This window comes from Equus przewalskii, chromosome 13, assembly GCF_037783145.1.
Source record: "Equus przewalskii isolate Varuska chromosome 13, EquPr2, whole genome shotgun sequence".
Classification (NCBI taxonomy): domain Eukaryota; kingdom Metazoa; phylum Chordata; class Mammalia; order Perissodactyla; family Equidae; genus Equus; species Equus przewalskii.
Genome location: NC_091843.1, coordinates 6,974,784 through 7,001,781, shown reverse-complemented (window position 1 = coordinate 7,001,781; position 26,998 = coordinate 6,974,784). Strand labels below are relative to the sequence as shown.

At 48.8% G+C, this 26,998-nt stretch overlaps 1 protein-coding gene and 1 long non-coding RNA gene across 3 annotated transcripts; one reads left to right on the top strand and one right to left on the bottom strand.

The window, feature by feature from the left end:
• Positions 1–9,488, bottom strand: BOD1 (biorientation of chromosomes in cell division 1). Of its 2 annotated transcripts, none has more exons than XM_008525407.2 (4): positions 9,060–9,488; positions 5,395–5,519; positions 1,745–1,941; positions 1–771 (listed from the first exon to the last, which is right to left on the bottom strand). In XM_008525407.2, exons 1-3 carry the CDS (start codon positions 9,294–9,296, stop codon positions 1,746–1,748), a joined length of 558 nt encoding a protein of 185 aa, XP_008523629.2. In that variant the 5' UTR covers positions 9,297–9,488; the 3' UTR covers positions 1–771; position 1,745. The 2 variants fall into 2 exon arrangements, with proteins under 2 accessions (XP_008523629.2, XP_070425127.1); XM_070569026.1 differs by having other exon boundaries at positions 1,673–1,941; positions 9,060–9,484.
• Positions 9,252–26,998, top strand: LOC103554371 (uncharacterized). Its single transcript, XR_011525053.1, has 3 exons — positions 9,252–9,605; positions 13,477–13,647; positions 25,191–26,998. It is a non-coding gene; the product is annotated as an uncharacterized lncRNA (long non-coding RNA).

The following is a 26,998-nucleotide window of genomic DNA, read 5'->3' as shown; positions in this document are numbered from 1 at the left end:
TACGAGTATCAGATGATTTTATTATAAAACTCAAGCCATTTATCATTGTTTATTTTTTCTAAAAAACACAAACTTGAGAATAAAATAAACGCACCCAAGACTCACTAGCCCTTGCAGGACAGGAAAAAGCCCTGGAGGGAGAGCCTGAGAATGTTTTTCCTCATCCCTACCATAAGGACTTGCTCACACATCCAGGGACCCATGTTCTGTCACCTCCTCTACAAGATTCATGTACAAGAGGGTCACAACCACCTTAAAGCTATCTGATGCTAATGGTTTGTACATTTCAGTTTGCAACTCTGAGAAATGGTGTCAAATAAGCACTGCCAAACACCCCCTCCCAGCTAACCTTGACTGTCGTTCTTGGGTCGCGTCTTCAGGACTGCTTATGTTTCTTCATTGTAGCTTTTGTTTATCCCCAAGCACAAACCCTAAAATCCACCCACAGTCTCAAAGTTCAAGTATAAAGGTTAGGTCCAGGACCACCCCAGGTTGGTGTAGTGTTTCTTTATATCTCTGTAGTGTCTACTGGGAGTCATCCCCTTGGACAGGCTGGCCAGATGGCAGCACAATGCGGGGGCACACATGGTCACCTCTCCTACTGCCAAACTTGCTCCCTGTTCAATCTGGACACTGCCCCACAGTCAAGGTTGAATCTTGAAGTCAGTGCTGACCTTGGCCTGTCTTCATTCTGAAGTTGTACTCTTATGTAACCGAATCTATTTCTCCACCATCAATTCGATAGAGCTTCCAAAATGTGTCAGGCATATTCTAAAAAGAAAAGAGAATCACATCAAAATGCTACTTTTTTGGTAAGAGACTACATTTAATTTTATGTTCCTAAAGGAATTTACAATTAAACTAGAAGGAAACACGTGAAATGCGTGTTTTACACTCCATAATGGAACCGAGGTCTTCTTCCAGTATAGGCACAGAGACAATCTCTGCTAAGTCAGGGCTCTACATGAGCCAGATGCTCTTGCTTTGTTCACTTGCTGATGTTATTTGTCAAAAATAACAGCTATCTTAAAGAATCTTATAAAGAGAACACCAAAGTAGAACGAGGAATGAGGCACACCCAAGTGGTTACCAACAACAGCTAAGAGTCCACTGCTTCCATGCTGATCACTGCTCATATGTGCAATGGCTCCCAAACCCTACAAAAAGCACTGTTCTGTGCTTCAACAGGTGATTTTTAAAGTTAAATTAAATTTAAAGTGCAATGAAAACAAAGGAGTGCTCATAACAGAATCTCATGGTAACTGACAGTGGTAAACTCAAACCTCTTTAAATACGAGGAGGTTCAGGAGGGCTGAAAGCAGACTTTGACTCCCACATAGGACGCCACTTTAGAAGGCACTGCTTGATTTTATATCTAAAGTACAAACCCAAGTTAACTCACATCCAGGGGGGAGACTCATTTAAGCAATTTCAGAAAAACAAGGCTTTCATTGGAGTCTCCCTTGTGCACCCCATCATCCCAGCGGGTTTCTAAGGAAGCATCTCTTCAGCTTAAACGTTTAGCTATGGTGGCACAGGAAATCAGACTCACTGACACAGGAAACGCTGCTAAGTAGTTCTCAGTAAAAAATGACTCAAACAGTAGGTGAAGTCCATCTGCGGACATGTTTTTCTGAATAGATAAGGAACATGACCCCCAGTAATGGCTTACCCCTTTCCTATCCATTTTATACATCTCTAAGCCAGAGGTGAGTGCTCCCGGACAAAAGACGGGCTACCGGACCTTAGGAAGCGTCCTGCGATGGAGCTGGAGGGTCCTGGCTTTCAGGCTCTGGAGGGGGCGCTGGCACAGCTTCTTTTTTCTGGGCCGCCAGGAATTCATGAATTGCTCGTTCTATCTGTGGCCTGAAGATGTGGTTTAGTTTGGGATCCACCACCTGACAGATGATCCTGTCCACTCCAGCCTCCAACATCCCTGACCTTGAGGAGACAAACAGATCATTCCGTTATTTACTTCCTTTAACCCTTCAGCCTCAGGTCCCAACAAGTGCCATCTGAGAGCCCAATAAATGTCCAGCTGGTCAAAGCCACAGCCCTTCTAGGGCATTCTTTCAGAGGGCAATCCACTTACCACACAGAGTTCAAGCCATTGCATTGTTACTTTTGAGGGGCAATTCACAACCAGCAGCTATTATTCCCAACACACAGCCTCATCCACTACCACCTCAAGCTTGCACAAAGGAACCAAACAGAGCTAAGCGCCCGGTGCCAAAGACAAAGCACAAGTGACAACGTGGGAGGAAAGAACCTGAAGACACAGGTGGAGCTGAAAAGCTGGTGGCACTGTCAGAGCCAGCGCCTCAGCCTCGACTCCGTTTCCTTCAACGTCTCCTCTCTCACTGAAAGGAAAAGCAGGAGAAGTAGGGCCAGCAGCAGCCTGGCCACTACTCCCCCACGGGACACCACACAGAGGCGGCAGGCTGCAGTGTTTACAGCATCACCACCGACTCCACAGGGCCCTCGGCCGCGGCTGTTCCCTAGACACATACTAAGGAACCTCTAGGCCACCAAGTAAACAGCTAAGAAACAAACTGGTTCTAAGCTCTTAAGGGGCTAAAATATACCTTAAATCCTTTTTGAAGTAGAGCAACAAAGAGTCAAAATTTACGAATGTCTGCATTCAACCACTCCGGGCTGGGCAATGAGGAAGATCCTTATGACAGGGAACAAATCACAACTCAAGAGTCTGGAAAATAGTCCATGCAGGCTCAAACTGAAGTGTCTTCTCAAAGGATTAAAATATGCAAATACCATCTCAAGCATATGGACAGGTTTTATTTTCCATTAGACTTGAGAGTTCTTAAGCCATTCAAGCCTTTGCTTGGGTAAAAATAGGTCCTGCAGTACCTGGGCACATGGTGTGTCAGGTACAGTCAAGGAAACGATGGAGTGAACGGACACGGTGACAAGCGAGACCAGAGAGGGGCCCTGACCTGGTTAGGCTGAGCAGCGAATACAGCGCTCCCTAGTCAGGGCTGACCGGGCGCTTACCAACAGGAAACCGAGAAGTGAACACGGCGCCATCAGCGCACAGGGCGCCTTCAGGCAGAGCTGCACGAGACGGCGTGCCCTCCAAAAGCACGAGAGCACGGGGAGGGCAGCGTCGGGAGGCTGAGCCACCTCTCCTCAGTGACAGGCCAACAGCTTTCCAATGACACAACCCCGCTTCCTGAGGCAGATTCACAGGGGTCTTTACTGGATGTAAACGCCTGATCAGGAAAACAAAGTACCAAGAAAGAGTCGTTTGCTTTCCTGGTGATTGTAAAAGCATTTGAGGGAAACACAAAATCTTGTCAGGAGCCTAAAACAGAAGGTGAAACCAACACACATGTAGTTAAAACACTTTTAGTACAATTGGGTTCCAGAGGAAAAGCCGATTTCCTGGTGAGCCTTCCACTGTGGGAAGGATACAGCTCTGGGCCGGAACGGCCAGGCCGGTGCGCCACTCGCTCACCCGCTGAGAGCACTTAGGGGTAAGCAGCAAATCCTCATTTCAAAACTTCATTAGGATTTGCCTCAAATTCAAAATTAGCATGAATCATAGAGAAATGTCCCAGTATTAAACGTGAATTAGTACGTTCAGGTTAAATACATTCTAGATGAAGTCAAACAGCAGGAAAATTTACACAGATGATAAAACTATGAAAAAAAGCAGGGAAATAATTCCACATGGGGAGGATGGCGAACTTCTGAGCGGAGGAAGGTAAGGCGGGAAAGGAGGGAAGCAGGGCTGGGGTCGGGGGGGGGAGGCTGTAATGTTCTAATTTCTCAAGCTGGAGGTGATGACTGGGATGTTCTCATTACTTGTTATACTGTACTCCTGTGCACTCTTCCGTGTTACATTTCCTATTAAAGGTGTGTAAAAACAAGTGCCATAAGCATACCTCTAGCATGGCATCAACACTAGTTGAAAATTAACAAGTAATGTTGATAGTCTTCATACCATTAATGGCACCTTTCCAAATATTTCAAAATACTCAGTGTTTTAATTTATTTTCTTAATATGCTGGGCTATCTTTTAAAAGGTAGGGTAAACACAAGTTTGTTACTTAGCTGCAAAACAGGCTTTTTGTGAGGATGAGCAACAACACACGTAAGGACCAGTGCCAGACATGGAACAGCTGCTCAGCAAATGACAGCTACTGTCCCCTTCTTTCTGAAGGAGCCCTGTGCCACCAGTCTGCTCCCTAGAGAAACGAAGGCCCTGGGGAGTGATTCCAGAATGATGAGGCACCATGCATCTTTTGATACCATGTTTCTTCCCTAACTTTGAGAGCTTTTAAAAATTTCAGCTTTCTTAGTTTAAAAAGATCCAGTGCAAAACGATCCTGGGACAATCCTGACCTTACACAGCTTTCTGTTATAGCTGCACTGTCTGTGTCTGTATGGTGGCTCTGTGTAACCTCATCACACGAGTAGCCTCATGTCACCAGTGCCACAATTAAGCTACTTACCTGCACCATCCCAAGACCTCTCGTGCTACCCTTTCCAGGCACACTCACCCCTCCTCCCATCCCTGAGCCCAGCAATTGCTAATCGCGTCTCCATCTCTGGATTATGTTAGCTCACGAATGTTATAAAAATGGAGTCACGCATCAGGTTTCTTTTTGGTATTGGCTTTTTTCACTCAGCTAATTCTCTGATATTTCTATTTTAAAAAGGCACGCTTCACAAGCTTTTAGATATTCCAGGGGAGTTCAGTAGACCAAGAAAGCCTGAACATAAGCACTAGTATTGAAGGTAAAAAAACACAAGAAAAAAAAAAAGACTGAGTAGATTAGGAAAAGCTTAACTTAGGACCAAGATTCTATGACCTACCTCCACTTTTGTGCCCAGTGACACTGAGAAGTCACCTGAATAAACTATCAACAGCACCTTATTAAGGTTCAGTTTGTCACTGTGGAGGACACACCTGAGTAAGACTCCAGGCCTTCCTGAAAGCTGCCATTACTTTCGAGGGGCCACGCGGACTCAAAGAACTTGTACAACAAACATTCACTGTGGGAATCAAGATCCAGCGCCTCTTGCCCAAGAGCCAACCATGGATATCCTGGCATACAGCTCCTGTGTATGTTCACATTACACTGAAAACTGTAAAGAGTAGGGAACAGGTCTTCAATTTGGAACATCTTTCCACGCACCCGGTCGAGATGTGCACAGGAGGCCTATGTAGGCTGGATAAACTAGCAAGAATTTTAATTGAGTTCCTTGCTTACTTGAACCTTAATCTTAATAAAGGAGGCGCCTGCTGTGGCTCGTATGTGACATTTCCTGGGAGGTAGCATGCACCTTGACCCAACAACGACCAGCACCAGCCTTCTCGTGCGTCACACTCCCGATTATGCCTGTGCGCTCTCCGTCCTGCTTACTTACTGAACCACGCTCTGCCGCAGACCGTTGCGCAACTGGTTTTTGTTCATTGTAGGATTCCATTCCTGCTTGTCCAGATGTGTTGACACAAAATTATCCACTTTCTGCCTCAAGTTTTGGTAAGCTGGCTGAAATATTAAAAAGAAGGGGCAAGTCAGAAGTTACACGCACCAAGGCTTTGGTCATTAGTTATTCAGAACACTGCTTTTCACAGAAATATAGATTTTCAAGTCCTCAAATACGCCTCCACTGTGACTATGAAGATTACATGCAGCACGGCAGAGCACGAGTTAATGGCTAATGCAAGCACCCGCTTATGGGGGGTGGGCACAATGCCAGACGCTTTATGATCCCTCTTCCTTCTCAAGTAACTCTGTGCGGGAGGTCCTATTAGCTTTCTCCTGCCCCTTCTTTAGAGATTAGAAATTTAGGCTTAGAAAAGTCAACCACTTGCCCACATGGCAAAGCCAAGATTAGACCTAGGCTGTTTCAGAATCAAAGGAACTGGTTTCTAGCCGGCTCCATGGATTACCAGTTCTCTGATTTTCCAGTCAGCCAACCTCCGAGTCTCAGTTATTTCCATCTATAAAACAGAAAGATGGCTAGCCTGCTCACCTCGCAGGGTGTTCTCAGCAGTAAACAAGGCTCAGGAGCGCTCTCTGCATAAAATGAAGGGCCACCCAAACCTCAGTGTATCGCAAGAATGGAGACAGAAGCTGAGGCCTATGGAACACGGAGAAAGGCTGAGGGGAAGCACAACAGAAGTCCAGAAAGAACACAAGAGGCACTTAGTGATCCCAGATGCTCTAGACTCAGCCAGGAACAGCAGAACGAAATGAGAAGGAACTTCACGAACACAAGGAATGTGTGCTCCGAGCCTCCAAAAACTGCTGCTGCTATCAGCTGCCGTCCTCCAAACCCAGGCACAGCGAGCGCTGCTGTGCAGCACCTCGCTCCTCGCCTCCTCCCACTGTGGGCAAAGACTTCCCGACCCGGTGATGCTGAGTTCAGCAACCTGGTTTACTCCGATCAACGGAATGTTAGCGACGAGAGACCTTAAGTGTGGTGGTACTGTCTGGCTTGGCTCTAGTGCTCTGATGGCACTCTACGAGCACATGCCCTGGGTTACCCCTGCCCCTTCGGCCTGGGACCAAGGAGGAGTACTTTTGTAGCAAACCTAAGCCCAACCTGCAGCTTGGACCCAGGCCCAGGCAACCTGAAGGCTGCAGCTGAGCCACCCAGCTGAAGCCTACCTAGATCAGCTGAACTGCAGCTGACCTGCAGCCCTAGCAGCATGAGAACAAATGCTTGTTACAGGGCACTGAGATTTAGTTTACTCTGCAGTGTTACTGTGGCCGGAGTTTGCCAGCAGTCAGATAAATGAAACTGACAGAGGAATCAGGAGGCTTTAACTCCATGAGGTGAGGCTTCAAAAAGGCCAGGAGAACTGACTCACAAACAAACTCTCCACTGAACCTGCAAAGGAGGCAGGGAGATGGGTGAAGAGTGACAAAGACATTCGTGTACTATCTGCCTAACAACCCTCTTCCTTTCTTCACAAGGGTAGGGCACAGGGTGCCACAGGGTGGGTGCCTGACCCAAGCTGAGACAGTGCAGACGATCCCTGAGAAATCTGAACTGCAGCTGAGAGGCCCTTTCTAGAGGAAGGAGCTTTAAGATTGGATCCCTTTTTCAAATGGTTGACTGCTCTGCAGTGGCAGTAAACAGTCATAAAGGACAAAGATGAAAGATGGCCCTAGTGGAGTACCCCTGGGTCCAATGCATCCCTGCCCATCTGTTTGTTCATTCACTCCTCCCACGGATTCCCCAAGTCAGAGGAGCTTTTGTGCAAAGGAGCTAGAATTAGATTTGTCACTTGTAACCACGCATCCCAATACTATACCTTCTACTATTCAAAATAACTCACCCAGTTGGAGATGTTACTGTTTACTGAAAAAAGACAAAGGACAGCAAATGTCATCATCAAACCTGACCAGATCCTGACAATAGAGAATATTCCCTTTACTTCACAAAGAGAAAGGACCTACGTGCCTGCTGTGCACATTTTCTTGTATTATCCATCTCTCTCTCCATTCACCTATCAGTTTGCTCTATTTATTTATAGTTTGGATGCATTGCAAGGTAACTTACATATAGCATCAGCACACTTTCCCCTAAATATTTCAGCTGTGTGGGAAGGGGCCTAAGAATATACGTTGCTAACAAGTCCTCAGGTGATGCAGATGCTGCTGATCCAAGGATCACACTGAGAATCATGGGGCTAAAGCAACAAAGGACTTAAGATGCACCTAAACGCACTCCAAAAATTAAAACCAGCTGGTAACTACCAAAAGGAACAACTAAGGTGGTGGTAACTGGGGAAGGCTCCAACTCCCTCTCCAGCAGCTTCTCAATGTTGATTTTTTTTTTTTTTTTTTTTAGTAACAAGCATACTGTATTGATTAAGCCACACAAAACCTAATGAAACATAAAAAATATGAGTGGAGAACTTGTGATGGAAGTTGAGAACACCGAGTCCTGGGAAAGGAGAAAGCTTGTCAATACATATCTGGGATCCTTACATAAGGAAAATTAAATACCTTGTTTCAAGGATAGCACTTCTACTTGGGTTTTTAATCTTGGAGAATAACAGTACACGCCACTTCCCATACACACCATCTGGTCCACATGTCAGTTTTCCACCCTAGAGTACAAGCTTTGAGGACTGGGCAGTGACTTTTCTTGTATCCATGCAGCCTGGCACAATATAGGTCAGTAAAAGTTCAGTAAGTAGATGGACTAGGTCTTTCCCTTCCTTTAAGGTCTAGTTTTAAGCTCACAATCTTGCTGGGAGGTAAGCAAAAGATTTCTACGACAGGCTCAAGGAGGAGAAAATCACTTCCCCAGACGAGCCCAGTCAGTAACAGAACCTCTTAAATCTATGACCACAAGGTCTTGTTAGAGAAGCTTCTGAAAAGGGAGAAAATGAACACACCAGCAACTACTGCATCTCTGACACTTAACACACATGACTTCACTGAATACAAACAACCTTGGCAAGTAGGTAAAGTGCATAGCATTTTACTGGGGTGTTGACCCATGGCATCAGGATCTAAAATAGGCACCAAATCCCCTGTCATCTTTGATGGAGTACAAAATAAGGGGGCTGGTTCCACAACAATGTACCGTAATTCAAGTGTGCAAAAGGAACAAATAGCTATAAAACGCTGATGGTTGTGCATTCAAACCATTCACTGTCTAATGTCAGCTCCTTAATGGTGAACAGAGAGCGGGTGGAAATTCTAAGCCATTCACTTACTTACCTCGCTTCCTACACTGTTATTAACACAATGAGCTTTGTTACCGAGGAGCTTTAAGGAGTCCCATCTTGGGAAAGAGAGGGTCTAGGCTGTAAAACCAGTACTGAACCCCCAAGTTCAGAGAAGCGACTAGGCTAAGTCACACTGCCAACAGGGATGGGCTGGGAGCCGAACCCACAGGTGCGTCACTCAGAAAGCTCCCTGTACCGCCCCAAGCGGCCTAATACCTCACTGCCGAGGTTTCTAACGTTTCTTTTGTTGCTCTCTCTACTTTGGAAAAGCAGAACTGCAACCCTGGCGGCCTCACGAGCAGCCCGAACCCCCCTCGGCTCGGGTGGCCTCAGCTACCTTGGTGTCCACGTCGGCCAGGCAGTCCCGGCGGAAGCTGTCAAACAGGCCCCGGCTCTTGAGCTGCTCCACGATGAGAGCGATGAGCTGCGGGTCGCCGGGAGGCAGGGAGGCCGGGTTGATGGGGCCGCCGCTTCCGCCGGCCCCCGTCGCGCCTGTGGCAGACCCCGCCGAGGCCTGGCCCGCTCCGCCGCCGCCCACTGCGCCCGTGCCCCCGCCACCGCCGCCGTCCGCCATGGCTGCGCCCCGGGCCCGCGAAGGAGCTCGAATACGGCCTCTTCTCAAGGATAGAGGGCCTGGGTCGTGTAGAGGAGGCGGAGGAACCTGAGGAGGTGGCGGGGGAGGAGGAGGAGGGAAAGGAGGCAGAGGCGGTGGCGGAGAAGTCAGGTTCGGCAGCAGCCGAGGCGGCAGAAACCGCCCGCTCCATCCCGGGCGCTCTCCAGATGACGTCACCGTTGAGCTTTGCATTGTGGGACGGGAAGTTTTTGGCAATCATCTCCGGCTTTCTTATGTGCGGAGGTCCGGCCGAGGAAACTACAACTCCCGGTAGGCTCCGGATTCGCTTGCTGCCAGTTTGCTGGGCAGTGTGGGAATTGTAGGCCCAGGCCCTCGTGATTGCTGCAATCTGTGCTGGCCTTCCTCGCGCAGTCTCTGCAGCCCTCACTTCGTTTTAGCACGTCCGAACAGTGTGCCGTTATAAGAATCATCTGTGGGGCTGATGAACGTATAAATGAACAAGTTTATCCCTTAAAGATTCTGATTCAGTATTTCTGGGTTGGGGCCTAACAATCTGTGCTTTTAACATGCATACCTGTGGCTTCCTTGAACAATATCATCCGGGAAATTGGGGAACAGAGGACTACTCAAATTTCTATTATTAAAAAATGTGTGGGATTTCCCCTCCTTGTGATATTAATAGCAATGCATACTTCTTTTAGAAAATTGAAAAATACCGGAACATTTTGACGAAGAAAATTGTGTCCCTGAATTCTCTTAGCTGCATGGATTTCCTCCCAGGTTAAATAGTCAATAGTAATAATCATAAACTAATATTGAGTAACTGGAATATATCGGGCATGGTGATAAGCACTTTGCACACACTATTTCAAAACAATCTAAAAAGTAGATACTATTATTATTGCTATTTTACAGGTGAAGAAATGGAGGCACAGAGAGTCTGTTGCCCTGATCACATAGCTAGAGGTGCAAAAGGAGAATTTGAACTCAGGTTAAGTGAATCCAAATCTTGCAATGTGTAACCTAAGGTGTACTACATCCTGAGAGCTAGCTGACATCATACCCTAGGTCAGGCTTTATATTCTGATAGTTTTTGTAGCCACAGTTCACCATTGGAACCGCATGGCTGCCACCACTATCCTCTCTTCCTTTCACCCTTTTGCCCATTATTAGCTCAGCTCTTACCCACAACCCTAGCAACTGTGTCTGCTATTTTTATTTCCTCATCTTACATAAACAGTGGAGGGGAATGTAAATAATAAATTCTGCACTATCCTTGGCTCCTGGGAAGAGGCAGAATAGACAGCGATCTGGGATGCTCTCCCCTCCAACATTTCCTATTCAAGAGAGTTTAAATTAACCCTCAGAATAAATATTCAGGTGTTTATACTCATCCCTTAACATCAGCACAATCTTCCTCAATGGTTAGGTTAATAACAAACTTTCTCTCTTAAAACCTCACCATCCTCGAGATTACTCAGTGTCTATTACTAATTGACCCCACGCTTAGCACCTTTAGCCCCAGAAAAAGCCCAGTTCTGGCTGCCTGGGCCCCATGCTCATTCTCCAAGCTCCCTGATCACTTTGACTTGCCTCCTTATTTTTGGCACAGCACACCTTACTCTCTCTGTCCTCAGGGAAAACTTTTCTGACCCTCAGACCTAGTCTGGTCTTGTCTCACTGATGTAAACTCTCAGAGCCTCATTCTTGTAGCAATTATTGTAATTAAAGTGAATAATTTATGAGTTAATTGGCCACCCGTTTCTCCGCCAGAGTGTAAGCTTTAGAGCTGGAACCGTGATTTATTGTTCATTGGTGTTTCTCCAGCGTGTAGCACAATACCTAGCTCAAAGGGAATGTATAAGTTCCTGTCTGTTTCCTACAGTCATGGACTAGAGTCAGAGAGAGAGTGTGTGTGGGGTCATTTGTAGACACAACCTTCAGGAAAGAAAGAAACGTTCTAGCAGGAGATGATGGATTACTCTGTCATCCCCTAATGGCTATGTGATCCCAGAGATTGGCAGCAGTCACCCTTCGGCAATCTCACTGTAGGTCATGGGGACCCTGTGTCAGGGTTGCTGGAACTCTGAACTGTGAGAAGATGCTGCACCCCCAACCTGTCACCTTGCCTCTGGAATTGATATAAATCGGGTTAGGTGGGGGGATGAGGAACGAAGGTGACCAAGACTAGGGGAGGCTGACCATTCATCCAAACTTGCAGTAGGAGGCTGCCATCACATCCAGAATGTGCTCCTCCCCAGTCAAGGAAAGTGTAATACACAATAACGGTCACCAGAGAGCACCATTGCTGTGTTAATAATCCAGGACCTTTCGAAATGTCTACACAGAAAACTGTTTTAACTTTGGCCTCGGTAGTAATCTCATTTTCAAGTTTCCTTTAGGAAAAAAATCGTTGTTGGTTCTCAGTGTTAAAATTTGTCTAACAAGATGCCTGAGCCCAGTGAATTTGCACATTTTAGGTGCTGGAATATTTTATGTCAAAGACTGGCAGGAAAGGATGGAAACTTTACAAGCCCAAAATCAGATTTCAAAGGAGAAAGGGCAGGAGCTGGAAAAGAAATGAGATTCATAGGTTGCCAAGGGCAAACAGGAAGAAGCAGCCAAGTGCGTGGGCTTTTGGATCAGACGGAGCTGGGTTGGAATTCCAGCTCTGTTACTTTGGGGGCAGCGTGACTTTGGGAAAAGTTGCATCATCTCTCTGAGCCTCAGTTCTTCAGGACCTTGGAGAGGATTAAGCGCCATTTTGACAATCCATTTAGCATTAGTCCTGGTCCTTAGCAAATATTTAGGGACATACTGCATTCATGAATTTATATTTGGGTTGGGGGGTTATTTGATTAACCTCTGTCTGCCCCACTAACCTCTAAGTTCCGTGAAGGCAGGATTGCCTGTTTCCTTCATCACTGTGTCTCCAGCACCTAGAACAGTGCCTGGTACATACAGGCTCTCGGTAAATATATGATGGATGAATGAAAAAAATAATGAATGAGTGAATGGGAAATTTGCTCTTCTAACTATAAGATAAGGCCATTTAAGATTTTTGATACTGCCCTCAACCAAATGTCAGGATATACTCAATAAGCAGAGGGGTCAGGTACAATCTAGGGAGCTGGCCATAATAGATGACTAACCTGGACTAGGAAGCTGGGGCTGAGAGCAGGCCCCAAGGTTAGAAGTCAGTCTGTGGGTTGCCTTGGTAACCTTCCATCCTTCTAATGCATTGTTGTTTCAAATTACTATTACTAAAGGATGTCTAATGAAGGAGGCAAGCTGATTTAATCTAGAGAGAAAAGTGAGAAGTTTGGCTGCTCTACTGGGCATTCCAGGCTATGCTGGGACATCATACCCTTCTGGGCTCAAGGACAGGGGTGCATGGAGAGCAACAGGGAGCTGCCAGATCCTGTGTCCTTACCCTCTTCCTGAGACAACCAAGGCAGGAAGGTTCTGGAAGGTGCCTATGGGCTTGCACAGGAAGTGATGGTGGGCCAGCCACTTGACTTCCTTCCATTGCCTTCTCTGGCCAACCCTACGGTGTAGCCTTTTGGTTTTCAGCCCAGGCCCTGGAGCCAGACTACCTGGGCTTCAATCCCAAGGGTGCTGGCCCAGGGTCTTTGGCAAGTTATTTAGCATCTCTAGCAGGCCTCAGTTCCCCCACCTACAAAATGGAGAGGATCAAAATTGTCCCTACTTCCTGGAATTTTTCTGAATAAATAAAATATTGTCTATAAAGTACCTAGCATGGAAGTCAGTACATAGTAAGTGCTCAATATATTGTAGTTATTATTATTACCCACTGGGGACAACTCCCCCCGACACCCACTGAAAACCTTGTCCTTCTTGCAGTACATATCCTTGCTGGTGGACCTGAACACTTATTTGTTCACTTAAAAATAATGGTATTGTATTCTGGTGTAGGTCCAGATGGAGGCAGCGGGGAGAGGTGAGATACATGTATGAACTCTGCCTTGGCCCTTATCCTGGGGGAGTTCACACCCTAGAGAAAGGTCATCATCAGTAGAGTGCCTGAGGATGGAGGTGGGTACAGAGGGAACCGAGGAGGCTCAGGTAACTCTGCTTGAGGCAGCCTTGGGTACATCATAAAGAAGGTAGCATTTGAGGGGTCCTAATGAATGCAGTGGCATTTGCCTTCTTTTTGCAGGAAGTGCCTTTGAACACCCTTCCTGCATTTGGGCAGTCCCTCAGCTTATGAGTCTTGCCAAGAAGCAGAGACCCCTTCTACCTGAGAGTCCAGAGACTTGATCTACCAGCTTCCCAACATGTGGTCTGGACTCCAGCCATCAGGGGTCACTCTGGCACTCTGATGCAGCAGGTAGGCACATGAAGAAACAAGTCCTGGGGAAGCCAGCCATTGTGGAGTCCCACAGGGGTATCCAAGCCTGCATGGACAGCATCAGAGGCACCTGATGCCATGTCTGTCCCAGCATTGGGGCAGTGGCGTCTCCATGGAATGTCCAGTAGTGTGATTTTGGGTGTGGCTCCTATCCATGTCATCTCCAAGTCTGGATCTCTGGCCCTCCCAGGGATTCTGGGAGCCATATCGTATCCTTTACTGCACACCTTTACTGCTTAAACCAGCTAGATTTCAGCTCTGTTGTGATTAAGAATGTTTCCTGGATAAGTAGGTAAAGAAGGGAGAGGCTCAGGGTCCCAGGCAGAGGGTACAGCTTGAGCAAAGGCTCAGAGGCTTGAAGAGCGTGGATATATTCTGAAAACGGTTGCAAGTCCCATGAGCTTCATGGGTTTGCAGAGCATGTATTTGGGATGGGTTGGGGACCAGCAAGAGATGAGGTTGGTAAAGTAGGCTGGGGCTTCATATACTACCATTTCAGAGGTTGAACTTGACGTTGGGGTGGAGACAAGGGTTTTAAATAGGGCAGGACCAGCATTGGATGCAAAATTGACAAAGCTTTCTCTGGGACAGCACAATGCAATTGGACTGGGAGAAGCTGGAGGCAGGGAGACCAGTGAGGAAGCTACAAGAGTTATCTCATGCGGCAGATGTTGGCTGGAGCATCCCTGCGGCCTGAGATCTAGCTAAGACTGCGGCCTCCCCCACCCGCCCCGTCCCCTTGCTAGGGGCCATCCTAGGCCCTGCAGAAGGCCAAACTGGACCCCTTCATCATTCCTGCAAATTCTCCACGGTCCCTTCTGCTTAAGAGCTCCTGCCTCTCCTGTATTCATTTTACTTTATGGATTTTCACGTGAAACTCAGCATCTTGATTCTTCGGAACTGACTGAAGTTGAGGGTATCAAAGGAGGGACTGACATTTCCACAACATTAAAGACAAACAGCAAACTGTACTTTCAACCTTCTTGTTCTTGGAGGACTTTCCATGTCCTGAGGGATTCGTGGTCAGCTGTTTCTCCTCGTGAGTGCACCAGCCTCGTCCAACTCATTATTTCCTCCCTCCTCCCCCTGCCCTGTCTCCTCTTCTCTCCCACCCTCACGGTGTGCCGGTGGAACGCCAAATTCTCATGATGGGATGCGCTGCGGGTCAGCTCTCTCAAGCTCTTTCTTCCGACCTCGGCTCCGGGCCTACTTTTGCACCTCCAGGCCCACGGAAGAGGTCATCCAAACATGAGGGTCATCCTTTTAACGAGCCCCCCACTCCTTTGAAGACAGGAGTGGTTAACAATTATTTTTCTGCCTCTGTACTATAGCTGTTTTCAGTTGCATTTTGCTGCTGGTAACTGTAAACCACAGAATGATAGCGGCTTACACAAGTCAAAAGTTCGTCTGTCTCGTGTAAAAGTGTGGGGGAAGGCAGTCCCACGACCCTCAGGCTCCTAGGCTCCTTCCGCCATCTTGAAAACGCTTCCTTGTGATCCAAGATGGCTGCCCGCGTCTCTGGCGGGCTGGAGGGCGGGCACGGTCTTGGAGCTTTTTGGTACAGCCTCCAGTTAAAAACTGGGGTTCATGTTATTAAGGAAGAAGTGGCCAATGTATATTAGGAGGAGACTAATGCTCTGTGTCTGTGAAACCCACTTACCTCAGAAGTTACAACGGCGCTCTTCTCTGGACTGGGTGCCGAGGGAAGCTTCGATGTGTGGTCTGTTGGTCAATAGGCAACACAGTACCGATAGTTGTTTTCCCTGCTTTTAGAAATGTCAACACTACAACTTTAGGAAGGGCTGTGGGGCCGGTCAGACCCGAGGAGTGTGAGGCCCCTCAGAGGTGCGGGCAGACCCCTTGCTCATAGACCCTCGCTTCTCTGCATTTTCCTGGGACTCGGCCTGGCCTGTCACTTCTCTGCAGCTGAGGCAGAGTATGGGCCCAAGAGGCCTGTGGACACACCAGGCATCCCAGCTCCTGCTGCCCATCAGCTGCTTACAAGTAGAGGGGTGATTTCCAGAGGGAGCCTAGGGTTACTGAGAGGTGCCTGTGTTTCTGGGGAGACAGTGCTGTGGCTGTGGAGCCTGTGGGCAGAGACAAGGCTGCCTGCCTGCCTGAGCCTCAGGAGGCCGGGCTCAGCTCCTGGCTCTCATCACTCGTGGCCCCTCCAGTGCTTCGTTAGCGGGCTGCGCTCCAGACATTTGCCGCTGCCACTTGCAGTTTGAGTGGACTGCCTTCTGTGACCACATCCCAAAATGGGGGTTTCCTTCAGCCCCCAGGGGTGCTAGAGGAATGTACAGGTCCCAGCAGCACAACCCAGAATAAAACTCAGGTCCCTTGCCCCCGTTTCAGTGCCTTCTTCTTCTGCTTCCTCCCCAGGAGGGCTCTGGTTGGCAGGCTCCATGCAGTAGACTGTGGGCATCATTAAGGCTATTCACCACATATTCCCAGCTCTCCGGCTTCTAGACGCAAGGCAGGATTGCACCTGCTGGCCCCACGGAAGAGCCATGTGACTAGTTCCAGCTAATGAGCCATGAGTAGAAGTGACATGTGTCACTTCTGGACTAGAGCCTTTCATTGCTCTAGATCTTTCTTCCCCTCTGCCATGGTGACAGTGGGCAATATTTGAGATGGTGGATGCTCCATCAGCCTGAGCTCTGCATTAAGTGAGTTGGAGCAGAGGCCCCAGCTGACCCCTGATGGACAGGTGAAGTGAACAAGAAATACATTTTTGTGTTTTTGAGTCACCCCGACTTAGGAGTTTTTTGCTCCTACAGCGTTACCTAACCTGACCTGACTGAGATATGTTTACCATCTACTTGGTTGCCTAGCATCTCAATGCCCTTCCTGTTTGGGGGTATCCTGCACCCTCTGAGACTTGTTGGGAGGCCAGGCCTTCCTGGAGAGAGTGAAAGTGCCATATGCCCACTTTCCCAGCTTCCCTTGCAGCTCAGGTTCAGTCGCAGGACCGCAGCCAGCAGAGATAGTGGGGGGATGGCTGTGGTACCAGGGCTTCTGCATTTGTAGCAGCTGTAGCAGGGGCATTGCTGGGCTGGTTCTGAACCAAGAGTTTGTGCTATGAGTCTGGCTGTGTGACCTCCCTTTTCTCTTACCTGCTCACTCAGCCAGATCTCCAGCCTTCCTGTCTGTTCTGTGAGCTGCCCAGTATCCCTTTCAGCTTGAATCACCCAGAGTCTATTTACATTGCTTGAGACTAAGAGCCTTGGACTGATACAGCCAATTAAGGGACAATGTGAGGCTGCAAGGGAGGCGGGAGGGAGGGAACTGACAAGGTGCACCTGACTTCTCTCCCCCTTCGTGAGCTGCTGCTGCAGGAGCAACCCTTGTCTGTCTTAGCCCGAGCAAGCCAAGGGTGCTGGGCAGGGGCTGCTGGTCAGCCTCGGTCAGCCTTTAGATATGTGAACCTCACTCTCTTTGGGGAATGGGCAAATAGGACCTCACTTATAGGGTGGTTGTAAGAACTGTATTTGAGAGAGTTCTGGAAACCATAAAACAAAACCCTAGGGCAAGTTTACTACATTATTATTGTAAGTGTTAACTTGCCTGAATATATCCGGCTGGCACGTCTTGGTTGGTGTGACAGGGCAAAGTGCCCTTCCTGATGCCATTCTATTGCTCAGCTCCTTGGGGATCACAGACCAGTCCTCTCAATTCAGACCCATCTACGTTCTGCCCAAGAGACCAGAGAGCCCAGTTTAAGGTAATGATAAGATTCCCGATGGGCTTGGTGAAAGCGAAGAAACACAGAGGTTGGAAAGGATATTAGGGATTGCTTTATTCAACCCTCTCAATTTGCAGAGTTCAGAGAGGGAGAGCCCCTAACCCCCAGCCACACAGCAACTCTGTGGCTGAGCTTGGGGTTAGGATGCAGATCTTTTCACTCTGACCGCGTGTCTTAATCTGGAGGAATACTTGTACTGTAATCCAGCTTGGCAAACATGATTTGGAAGTACAATTCTCCCTCAAATTCACGACCCTCATAGATCCCCCTCGAGAAGCATGCCTGGTGCACCCCTTCTCCTTTTCTTTCTCAGCCATCGAAACCACTTTGTTGAGGAAGGGTGAAAAATTGCTGAATCGATCTTTTTAAACTGACACGGGATCTGAATCAAAGAAATTTGGAGGAGAGAACTTTCTCGTCCAAGTGGCTGCCAGCCCCCGCTCCCCCCAGCTGAAGTGCTCCCTTGTTCTCGCCTGCTCTGCCCCAGATTCATGGGCCGCTCTCCGAATCGTTGGCAATTTTCTCTGCACTGTCCTGACAACCTCCAGCCATGAAATTAAAAAGCTAGTTTCCGAATCTTGCTCCTAATGGCTTTGTCCTTGTCAGCGATTCGATAGAGAAACCTGGAAGAGGGAGTCCCGGCTGTGCCTGCAGTGGGCTGAAAGGCTTCAGGGATGCCAGTGGGCTTCGTGGCGGGAGGAGGAGAGAAGGCACGGTTTGCCAGAAATGAATGAATTAAAGGAAGAGTGAGAGGAAGAATGAACTCTGGGCTTCAAACGGAAAGATTCCTGTGTCTCAGCAGAGGTCCTGGGGCGCGTACTCCGAGACCTGCTACAAAATGCTGAGCAGCACACATTTCCCCACCCCAGTGCCCGCTGGGCCGCGGCCTGGGTCCAGAGCTCAGGGCTGGAGGGCTGGGGAGTAGGAATTTGGGGAGGAAATAGCTCCAAACTGGGGCAAGCCCTGGGAGGCCAGCCCGCCTAGCCAGTTCGCGGTCTGGCCAAGCCCTCCTCCCCCAGCTCAAGCGTCTCCCCCGAATTCGGACACCAGTGCTAACTCTACGAGCTATCACCGCTGCCCGCCCCCTCCAGGGAATTTTAAGAAGTCCTCAAAATCCAAGGAATTTTAATTACCCTTAATTAAGAAAAAAACCTTATAGAAGACCACTGTGGTATGGCTCACTGTGACATGGGTGTCCCTGAGCTGCAGGAGGGTGGGGCTCAGCCTCACTGCTCTGTGTCCCCAGCCCTTGGCCTTGGGGCCCACACAGAGCAAGGGCCTGGGAGACACTTGTGGATGAAGGAATAGGAGCAGCTGCATCCAGAGAGCTCTTTTCCCGCATGGTCCCCTCTGGGCCAGACTGACAAACTGGCGTGGAGGTGTGCAGGCAAGCAGGAGAGAGACCCTGAGCACTGGGTCTCCAGGGGCGGGCTGAATGAGGTCTGTGACTTCACGGCCAGGGACCTGGAACATGTTGCTTCCTCTCCCTAATCTGTCTCTTTATCTATGAAATGGGAATTGCCGTGGACCACTCAGAAGGAGGCAGTCAATTAAACAAAGGCTTGCATGTCAAGTGCTTGCCGTACAATCAGTGCTCAGTAAAAACAAAAACTACCAGGACCCCCGGACCCAGAGCCCGTCCTGACTGGGCACGGAGGCTCTTCCTCAGAGCCTTTGCCTCACTGTCCCGTGGATCTCAGGATCAGTCTCCTTCCTGGACAGGCCTGGCACTGAATGGGCCCTGGAAGCTGTCCCAGTCCTCGCCATGTAACTGAGCATGCGCATTCAGTCGCCCCATCACTCACTTATCCCCATAAATATTTAGTGAGTACATTCTGTGTGCTGCCCTGTGCTGGGATTTGGGCTGAAAGAGTAAGTAAAAGGTGGCCTGGCCTCAGTTCTTGGAGCTTACAAGCAAGCGAGAAACAAATAAGTGAAGTCAAGATGAGGATCATTCTGGGTCCAGAGATGCAGTGGTCAGGGGGCCCCTTTTGGGAGGTGGCATTTGAGCTGAGACCTAAACAATAAGAAGGAGCCAGCCACCCTCAGACCTGCGGGTCCCAGGGGAGGAAGCAGTGTCCAAAGGCTTGGAGGTGGGAACAAGGCTGGCTGGGGGGCTAGCGTGGCTGCGACTGAGGGAGCAGCAGGCAGGGGTTGGGTGGGCCTGAGGAGAGGGGTTGGGCTACATCCTGAGGGTTCTGGGAAGCTGCTGGAGAAGTCATTTCACAGGCAGTCTGCCCAGAGGTTTGGGGCTGGGTCCCGAGTCCAGACCATGTGCGGGGGGGTGGCGTGCTTTCCCTCCTGTCTCCCTAGAGGCTCACTCCCGCCCCCTCTCTGCCCTGCACCTGCTGCACCTGCATTAAAGGGAGGGCTCAGAACAGACACATAGCTCCACCAGGCTCAGCGTTATTGTGTATGGCCCACCTTCTCGAAAGTGCATGTCTCCCTGACCTTGGAGTCACACCTCGGGGGGTCATGATATACTTTCCTGCCTGCTGCCAGGCTCTCCTGCTGCCCTCCGTGTGTGGAGCACATGCCAGTGCTGGCTGCCAAGGGCCTGCCAGAGATGGAGATGCCCTTCCCATGGGGGCCCTGATCGGGGCAGTGGTCAAGTAAGCTCCACGGTGGGCCTGTCCTCCAGGCCCCTGGGCTGAGCTCACCTCCGTGACCGAGCCTCTCCTGGTCCCAGCTGTGCCAAGCAGAGGAGCTGCAGCCACCTTGGAGGTCGGATCTGGGGTCCTAACACCATATTGGCACGACCAACCAGTTCTCAAAGTGCTGCCCATTTGCGGTCGGGCAGCCAAGGGCCCTCTGGTGATGTGGAGCCTGAGAGCCATCCTGTCTCAGCAAGGAGCTAAGAAGCTATGAGACATTTAATCCAGCCCCATTCATTCATTCATGCATTCATTCGGTAAACGTTTGCAAAGCACCTACCATGTGCTGTGCATTGTATTAGTGCCAGCTTAATACTGTATACTGGGAACTGTGTGGTGAACAAAACAGAAATGATTCTGGTCCTCATAGACATCAGTATTTTTGGAGGGCTGAACACACGCAAAACTTACAGAATATGTAAGTCTGAACCGTGATAAGTGAGAGAAGGCAAGAACAGGACATGCAGTTACAGACCCGCGTTAGGTCAAACCTGGTCTGACAGTGCAGGTATGAGTGACACAGGTGAGGTCCTAGTCACATATAAATACCCAGAATGCCTGTATCCTCCCTGGGTTTCCTTATCAATAATACATGCCAAAATAAAGTGAAAACCATGTAAAGAGAGTCTGAAATCTGGCCAGTATTGAGATTAGCTGGTGAATCCTGATGTTAATGAAGTCATTAAATTTGATAGTCTCTGTGTTTGTAAACTCAGAGATTCGAACAGGTGACACGTTTGAGGAGCATCTCCCGTGTCAGGCACTGTGGTGGGCACGGGGGTCCCCGGGATGTTAACTGTTAGCTGGAAGCGAGCACTCCCGCCTGCCTGCTTGGCGCACCCTCATGGTGACTGCTCATGCTGCGCCACGTGAGGGATGGCCAGGCTGCAAAGTCCTGCTTGTCTGTTTGGTTTTGCTTCAAAATTTGACCTTGTTGCCAGATTTGTGTTGAGATTAACCTGACAATGTCCCCAATGTGGTTCATTGTACGGTGGGTTAGGATTTCACACTTGGCGAAGTGAATTATCCTACATCTTGGTGAAGCAGGCACAGAAGGGGAGGTTTGCGTGGCAGAAAAATCTCTTTTTAGATTAAGCAAAATAGAATTCATGCTTGAGAAAAGAGTGCTATTTCTGTCTCCAATCTGATTTTGTACCCATTATAGTTTTAAGCTCTGTGTCCTATTCCAGAGCAAAATTCTCCCCCCCCTTCCCACCCCTTATCATCTCCTCCCCCTCCTCCTCCCACCCCCTCATTGCTACTTCTCCCCACTCCTCCTCTGTCTCTTCATCTCCCCCCCTCCTCTTCCCACCCCTTATCATCTCCTCCCCTTCCTCCTCCCACCCCCTCATTGCTACTTCTCCCCACTCCTCCTCTGTCTCTTCATCTCCCCCCCTCCTCTTCCCACCCCTTATCATCTCCTCCCCCTCCTCCTCCCACCCCCTCATTGCTACTTCTCCCCACTCCTCCTCTGTCTCTTCATCTCCCCCCCTCCTCTTCCCACCCCTTATCATCTCCTCCCCCTCCTCCTCCCACCCCTCAGTGCTGCTTCTCCCCACTCCTCCTCTGTCTCTTCATCTCCTCCCCCTTCTCTCCCCCCTTATCACCTCCTGCCCCCTCCTCCTCTCCCCATCCCTCCTCATCTCCTCCCCGCTCCGCTCCTCGTCCTCTCCCCTTCTTCCCACCTCTTCTCCACTACTCCCTTCTCCTTCTCTACCCTCTCGTCCTTCTTAAATCAATCACCTTTATTTGGCTTTGATTTGGGGTGCAGTAGCCATCAGGAGATTTAATGTTAGAGGAAAATCAGATAACCTTGGAGCTGCTGACCTAATCTATAGGAGTTCCTCCGTTTTTCTCTATAAAATGGGAATGATACAATACCACGTGTATTTATTTGCACAGGTATTTATTTTTGCCAGTCTTCTGGCTTCTGTGAGGAATAAAAAAGGAATGAATAGGACAATATCCTCCCTCTTGGCAGCTTCCTATTTCAATGAGAACCTCTTATCTGATGGAGCTTTCTATCCTAAGACCCTCAAGATGGAGCATAGTTCGCGGCTGTATGTAATTGAAGGCGAGCTAGAGAGGCACAAACTCCAAGTGCTGGCAGAGTCTGGGGTCAGCGTGGGCTGGAGAGAGGCTCCATAGACAGTGCGGTGATTAAACTGAGTCCTGAAGCTTGGAAAGATCTGGAATTGGAGGGCAGGGCGCTCCTGATCCTGATGGTTGGAGAATGGGCGTGGTCATAGGACCACCCCGTCTCTTGCCTAATTCTGTTTCTGCGCTAGTGGATACCTGCCTTCTTTTTTTTTTTTTTCCCCAAAGATTGGCACCTGGGCTAACAACTGTTGCCAATCTTTTTTTTTTTTTTTCTGCTTTATCTCCCCAAACCCTCCCTGTACACAGTTGTATATCTTAGTTGCACGTCCTTCTAGTTGTGGGATGTGGGACGCCGCCTCAACGTGGCCTGACGAGTGGTGCCATGTCCGCGCCCAGGATCCGAACCCTGGGCCGCGGCAGTGGAGCGCGCGAACTTAACCACTCGGCCACGGAGCTGGCCCCAAGACCTGCCTTCTTGTTTTCCCACCTCTCCCTCTCATGGCAGCCCCTTCCCACAAACCTTTTGGTATCAGACCTTCTCTCTCCTCTTTCCTCTCACTGGAAGTACCAGCCTTGTCACTGTGCTTGTCATACGGGAGTTTCCTTTGGCCCTCCCAGGAGAACCAGACGTTCCAGCACAACGAAGCAGTGAGCGTGGGGGCCCGGGCTCAGAGCTCGCGCTGGCCGATGTCTGGGTCCTGCTCTGCCCAAGGCTTGTGAGTGGGCAAGTCAGTGGGCAGGGGGAGCCTCCGAATCCTCTCTCGTAAACTGCGGGTGAGAATGCCGACCTTGCAGGGCTGTTTTCAGGATGAAATAAAACAGTGTCTGGGTAGAAGGACTGGGGCAGGTAGACACTCCCCCAAAACACTAGTTCCAACTTTTCCCCAGTTCATTTCAGCTAACACGAGGGCAAAGAGGCCAGGGAGGTGGAGAGGGAAAGCGCTCCCACTGTGGGAGCTGATCGTGCTGGGCTTGCTGCCCGCTTCCATTCCTGGTTCCTGGTTCCTGGTTCCTGGTTCCAGGAGACGTGGCTTGTGGACCAGTGACTTATCCTCTTGAAGCTACAGTCTCCTCGTCTGTAAAACAGAGATATCCAGAGGGCTGTGCTTGGCATGAAGTTAGACAACGCATGCGAAGTGTTGCACCCGGTGGATGGCATCACCATCATGGTGACCACGGCCGAGCCAAGGCCGCAGAAATTGTACCTCTTGGTGGCATCAGGCAGAACCTTAGAAAGATGGTGAAACAAGTTGAAAGAGATGAGTCATCTCTAGAACTCTTGACACGGAGTCTTTCCCCATCTCTCATAAAGGTCTCTGCAGGCAGGAAGCGGGTTTGGAACAGGACCCTGGAGCCCCAGGATGACTGATTTTCTCGAGTTGCCCTTTGAGGCTTGCACACAACATCCTGCCTCCCTCAGAATTCACACATCGCCAAGAGCTCATCACGTATCAAGAAGAGAGTAACCAAACCCGGGGCAGCTGGCATTCTGGGGCCCTCTGTCTGCTAACCTTAAAGACAATCCCAGCACGCTCACAACACCCCGCCAGCCCGCTTCAGGAGCCCGGGGACAGGAGCACGCTCCGTGCCTGCTTGTTAGAGTGACAGCAGCGGAGATCAAAGTTTAACGCACCGATTCTCTCTCTGTTTTCAGGTGCCCGCAGGATTGAATGCCTCACCCAAGGAGCCCACAGAGGGTGGTTGGGTGGAACTGAAAGAGGAAGGAGAGGTCAACCCTGCTGCATCTCAGTGAGGGCTCTGAGTGCCCCGGCCTTCCCTGGGCCTCAGCTGTAGGGCCCGCTTCAGCTGTTTCCCCACTTCTCAGGTCCATGGGGGTTTGGCAGGCGGGAGGAACAGCACAGAGGGACCCAACCGGAATAAGCCCCCAGCAATGGAACTGCTTGCAGGAAAACCAAAGGAATACCTATCTGGACATATTTTCCTGCTTCTAGGCTGACTTCGAATGCATGGCACAGACAGAGCCTGCCCTTATTATGAGAAATAATAAGGGCCACGAAGCTGATATGGGGCAGGAATGCGCTCGCCTCCTCCCCTTTAATGACGTTCAACAGCAGTAATTGTTATCACTGTAAAAACAACAAAAGCAGCTTGCACCAACTGAGCGCTGACCACGTGCCAGGCAGTTTTCTAAGCACTTGACACGCGTGAATGCATTTACTCCTCACCACAACCCTGTGAGGTAGGGTGCTGGCATCCCCATGTTATAGAGGGGGAAACTGAGGCTCGAAGAGCCATTGCAAGAACCAGGAGATAATATTCTTAGGGCAATGTGGTCCCAGCCATCGAAGAGCCTACAGTCCAGTTGTTATTTTGAGGAGTGCATAAATGCATAAATTCGTCACTAGCTGTAGGCAGACCATGACGCATGACATCAACACAAATAAGGGGCGCAGAGGATCTGAAAGGAGGGCTTGTCTGAGCCTGGAGAGGTTGGCAGGTTCCAACAGTAGATCCAGATGGAAGGAGAAAGGGGGCGTGACCAGGCAGAGGTCATTGCTCACACAAAGGGCCAGAAGCAAGTCTGGACAAAAGGAAAGAATCCCAGGGTGCCAGGACCGGTGTTCGTAGAAGGTCTGGCTAGAAAGGGGAGGTGGGGCTGAGTTGGGAAGGCTTGAATGCCGTGTAGAAGGGACTGGATCTTTTTTGGTCAACTGTAGGGAACAACTGAAGGTTGGAGCCGTGATGGCCCAGGACTCTGCTCTTTCACTTGGCTTAGGAAAGGAAGTGGGAAGAAGGAAAGTGACCTTTGGAGACAGGCAGTTCTGATTTCAATCTTGATTTTCCCCATGAATTTGTTCTGCGTCCTTGAGGAGGTTATTCAACTTTTCTGAACAAAGAGCATACTTACATGCATTTCCTAGGCTTCTGGAGAGAACTGAATATGATAATGTATATACAGAGTGAGATACATTGTAGGTGTTCCATGATGGTGGCCAATATTATTACTTATTAAAAATATGAATTCTCCTGTTTCTTTTCTTTTTTTTACTTGTTTCCAAAAGCCTTGCCTTCCTAGGACCTGTCCTTCTGAAACTGAGAATATGAAGATCTACCTTCTCTTTCTGGATGAACTCCTACTCAGCTCTCAAGACCCATTTCAAAAGTTCCCTACACTGCAAAACCTTTGCCAGTTTCCACAGTGCGAAGCAAGTTGCTCTCTCTGCCGTGCCTCCAGCCTGGCCCTCATCATATCGTGTAGTAATTGTGTCTGTTTGTGGTCTATCTTCTCAGCCGGATTGGGAGTTTCTGGAGGTATGGAAACTGCCTCACATCCTTAGCTTAGCAGGTCTCCAAGTGTGGTCTGCAGACTGTTGGGGGTCCCCCAGACTCTTTCATGGGGTCCTCGAGGTCAAAACTATTTTCCTAATAACTCTGGGACATGTTTGTATTTTTCATCCTGTTGACATTTGCACTGGTAGTGGGTAAACTGCTGGCATCTTAGTACAAATCCAAAAAGTAGCGCTGGTGTGTACAAGGAGTCATCATCTTCTCCACTAGCACACACCCTCGTTAAAACACACGCCAGTTTCACTTCTTAAGAACGTCCTTAATGAGGCAGTAAAATGATTAACTTTATGAAGTCTAGACCCTTGAGTACGTGTCTTTATAATAATCTGTGTAAAAAAAGTGGGAAGTGCATATAAAGCACTTTGGCTGCATCCGAAAGCACAGGGTTGAAGGCAACGTCAAGCAAAAGCACATGTGTGATTGTTTGAATTGTGAGCTGAATTACTCATTGCTTTTTTCATGAAAGAACAACTGACAAACCCTGGTTATTGAGATTTGGGCCTGTGGCGGATGTTTTCCAAAAAATGGACTAGGTGAGCCTGTCACTTTAAGGAAAGCAACTGGCAGTATTTGTTGCCAATGATAAAATTCAAGCTAAGTGAAATCAGGTTTGGAAAACTATCTGCTATGGTGAGCTTGACATCTTCCCATGAAACATCTCTGATGAGAACTGTGGTGGTACTAATGATTTTGAATTGCGGATGCTGTCTAGGGAAATCCATCAATATTTGGAAGATCTACATGAGTCAGTGAGGCAATCGTTTTCAAGTGAACAATGAATGTCATAATATCATGCATGTGGAAAAGATCCATTCAAAGTGCAAGACAGACCGGTGGGTTTTAATGTGACAGAGTAGAAAAGTTCATTGACGGGGTTTACAGATTTTGCTTTGCAGCCACACTTTACCACTTGTCAAGTTTTGGTGTAGTACCAGAGAATATGCATGGTTATCTGAGAAGGCTGTTAAAGTACTTCTTCCTTTTCCAACTACATATCTGTGCAAGGCAGATTTTCTTTATACATTTTAACCAGAACAAGATATTGTACCACACTGAATGCAGAAGCAGATCTGAGAATCCAGCTGTCTTGATTAAGCCAGACATTAAAGAGATTTGTGAATATACAAAACAATGCCACTCTTCTCATTATTTCTTCATTCTGTAAAATATAGTATATTTTCATACATGTTACATGTGAACGTTGTAATGAGTTTGTTATTATTTTTAAATTAAATTAAATTTTTTTTGGTGAGGAAGATTGGCCCTGAGCTAACATCTATTGCCAATCTTCCTCGTTTTCCTTGAGGAAGATAGTCACTGAGCTAACATCTGTACCAATCTTCCTCCATTTGTTGTACATGGGAAGCCACCACAACGTGGCTTGATGAGTGGTGTGTAGATCTGTGTCCAGGATCCAAATCCGTGAACCCCGGGCCACAAAGTGGAACACGTGAACTTAACCACTACACCAGCAGGCCAGCCACTATTGTTATTTTTTAATGAATGAGTAAATGAAAATGTG

Excerpts from the sequence above, each read along its gene's own strand:
- BOD1 (XM_008525407.2), bottom strand. The coding sequence starts at position 9,296 with ATGGCGGACGGCGGCGGTGGCGGGGGCACGGGCGCAGTGGGCGGCGGC. Across the intron at positions 5,520-9,059 it reads TGGCCGACGTGGACACCAAG|CCAGCTTACCAAAACTTGAG; the intron begins GTAGCTGAGGCC and ends TTAATATTTCAG. Across the intron at positions 1,942-5,394 it reads CTGCGGCAGAGCGTGGTTCA|GTCAGGGATGTTGGAGGCTG; the intron begins GTAAGTAAGCAG and ends TGTCTCCTCAAG.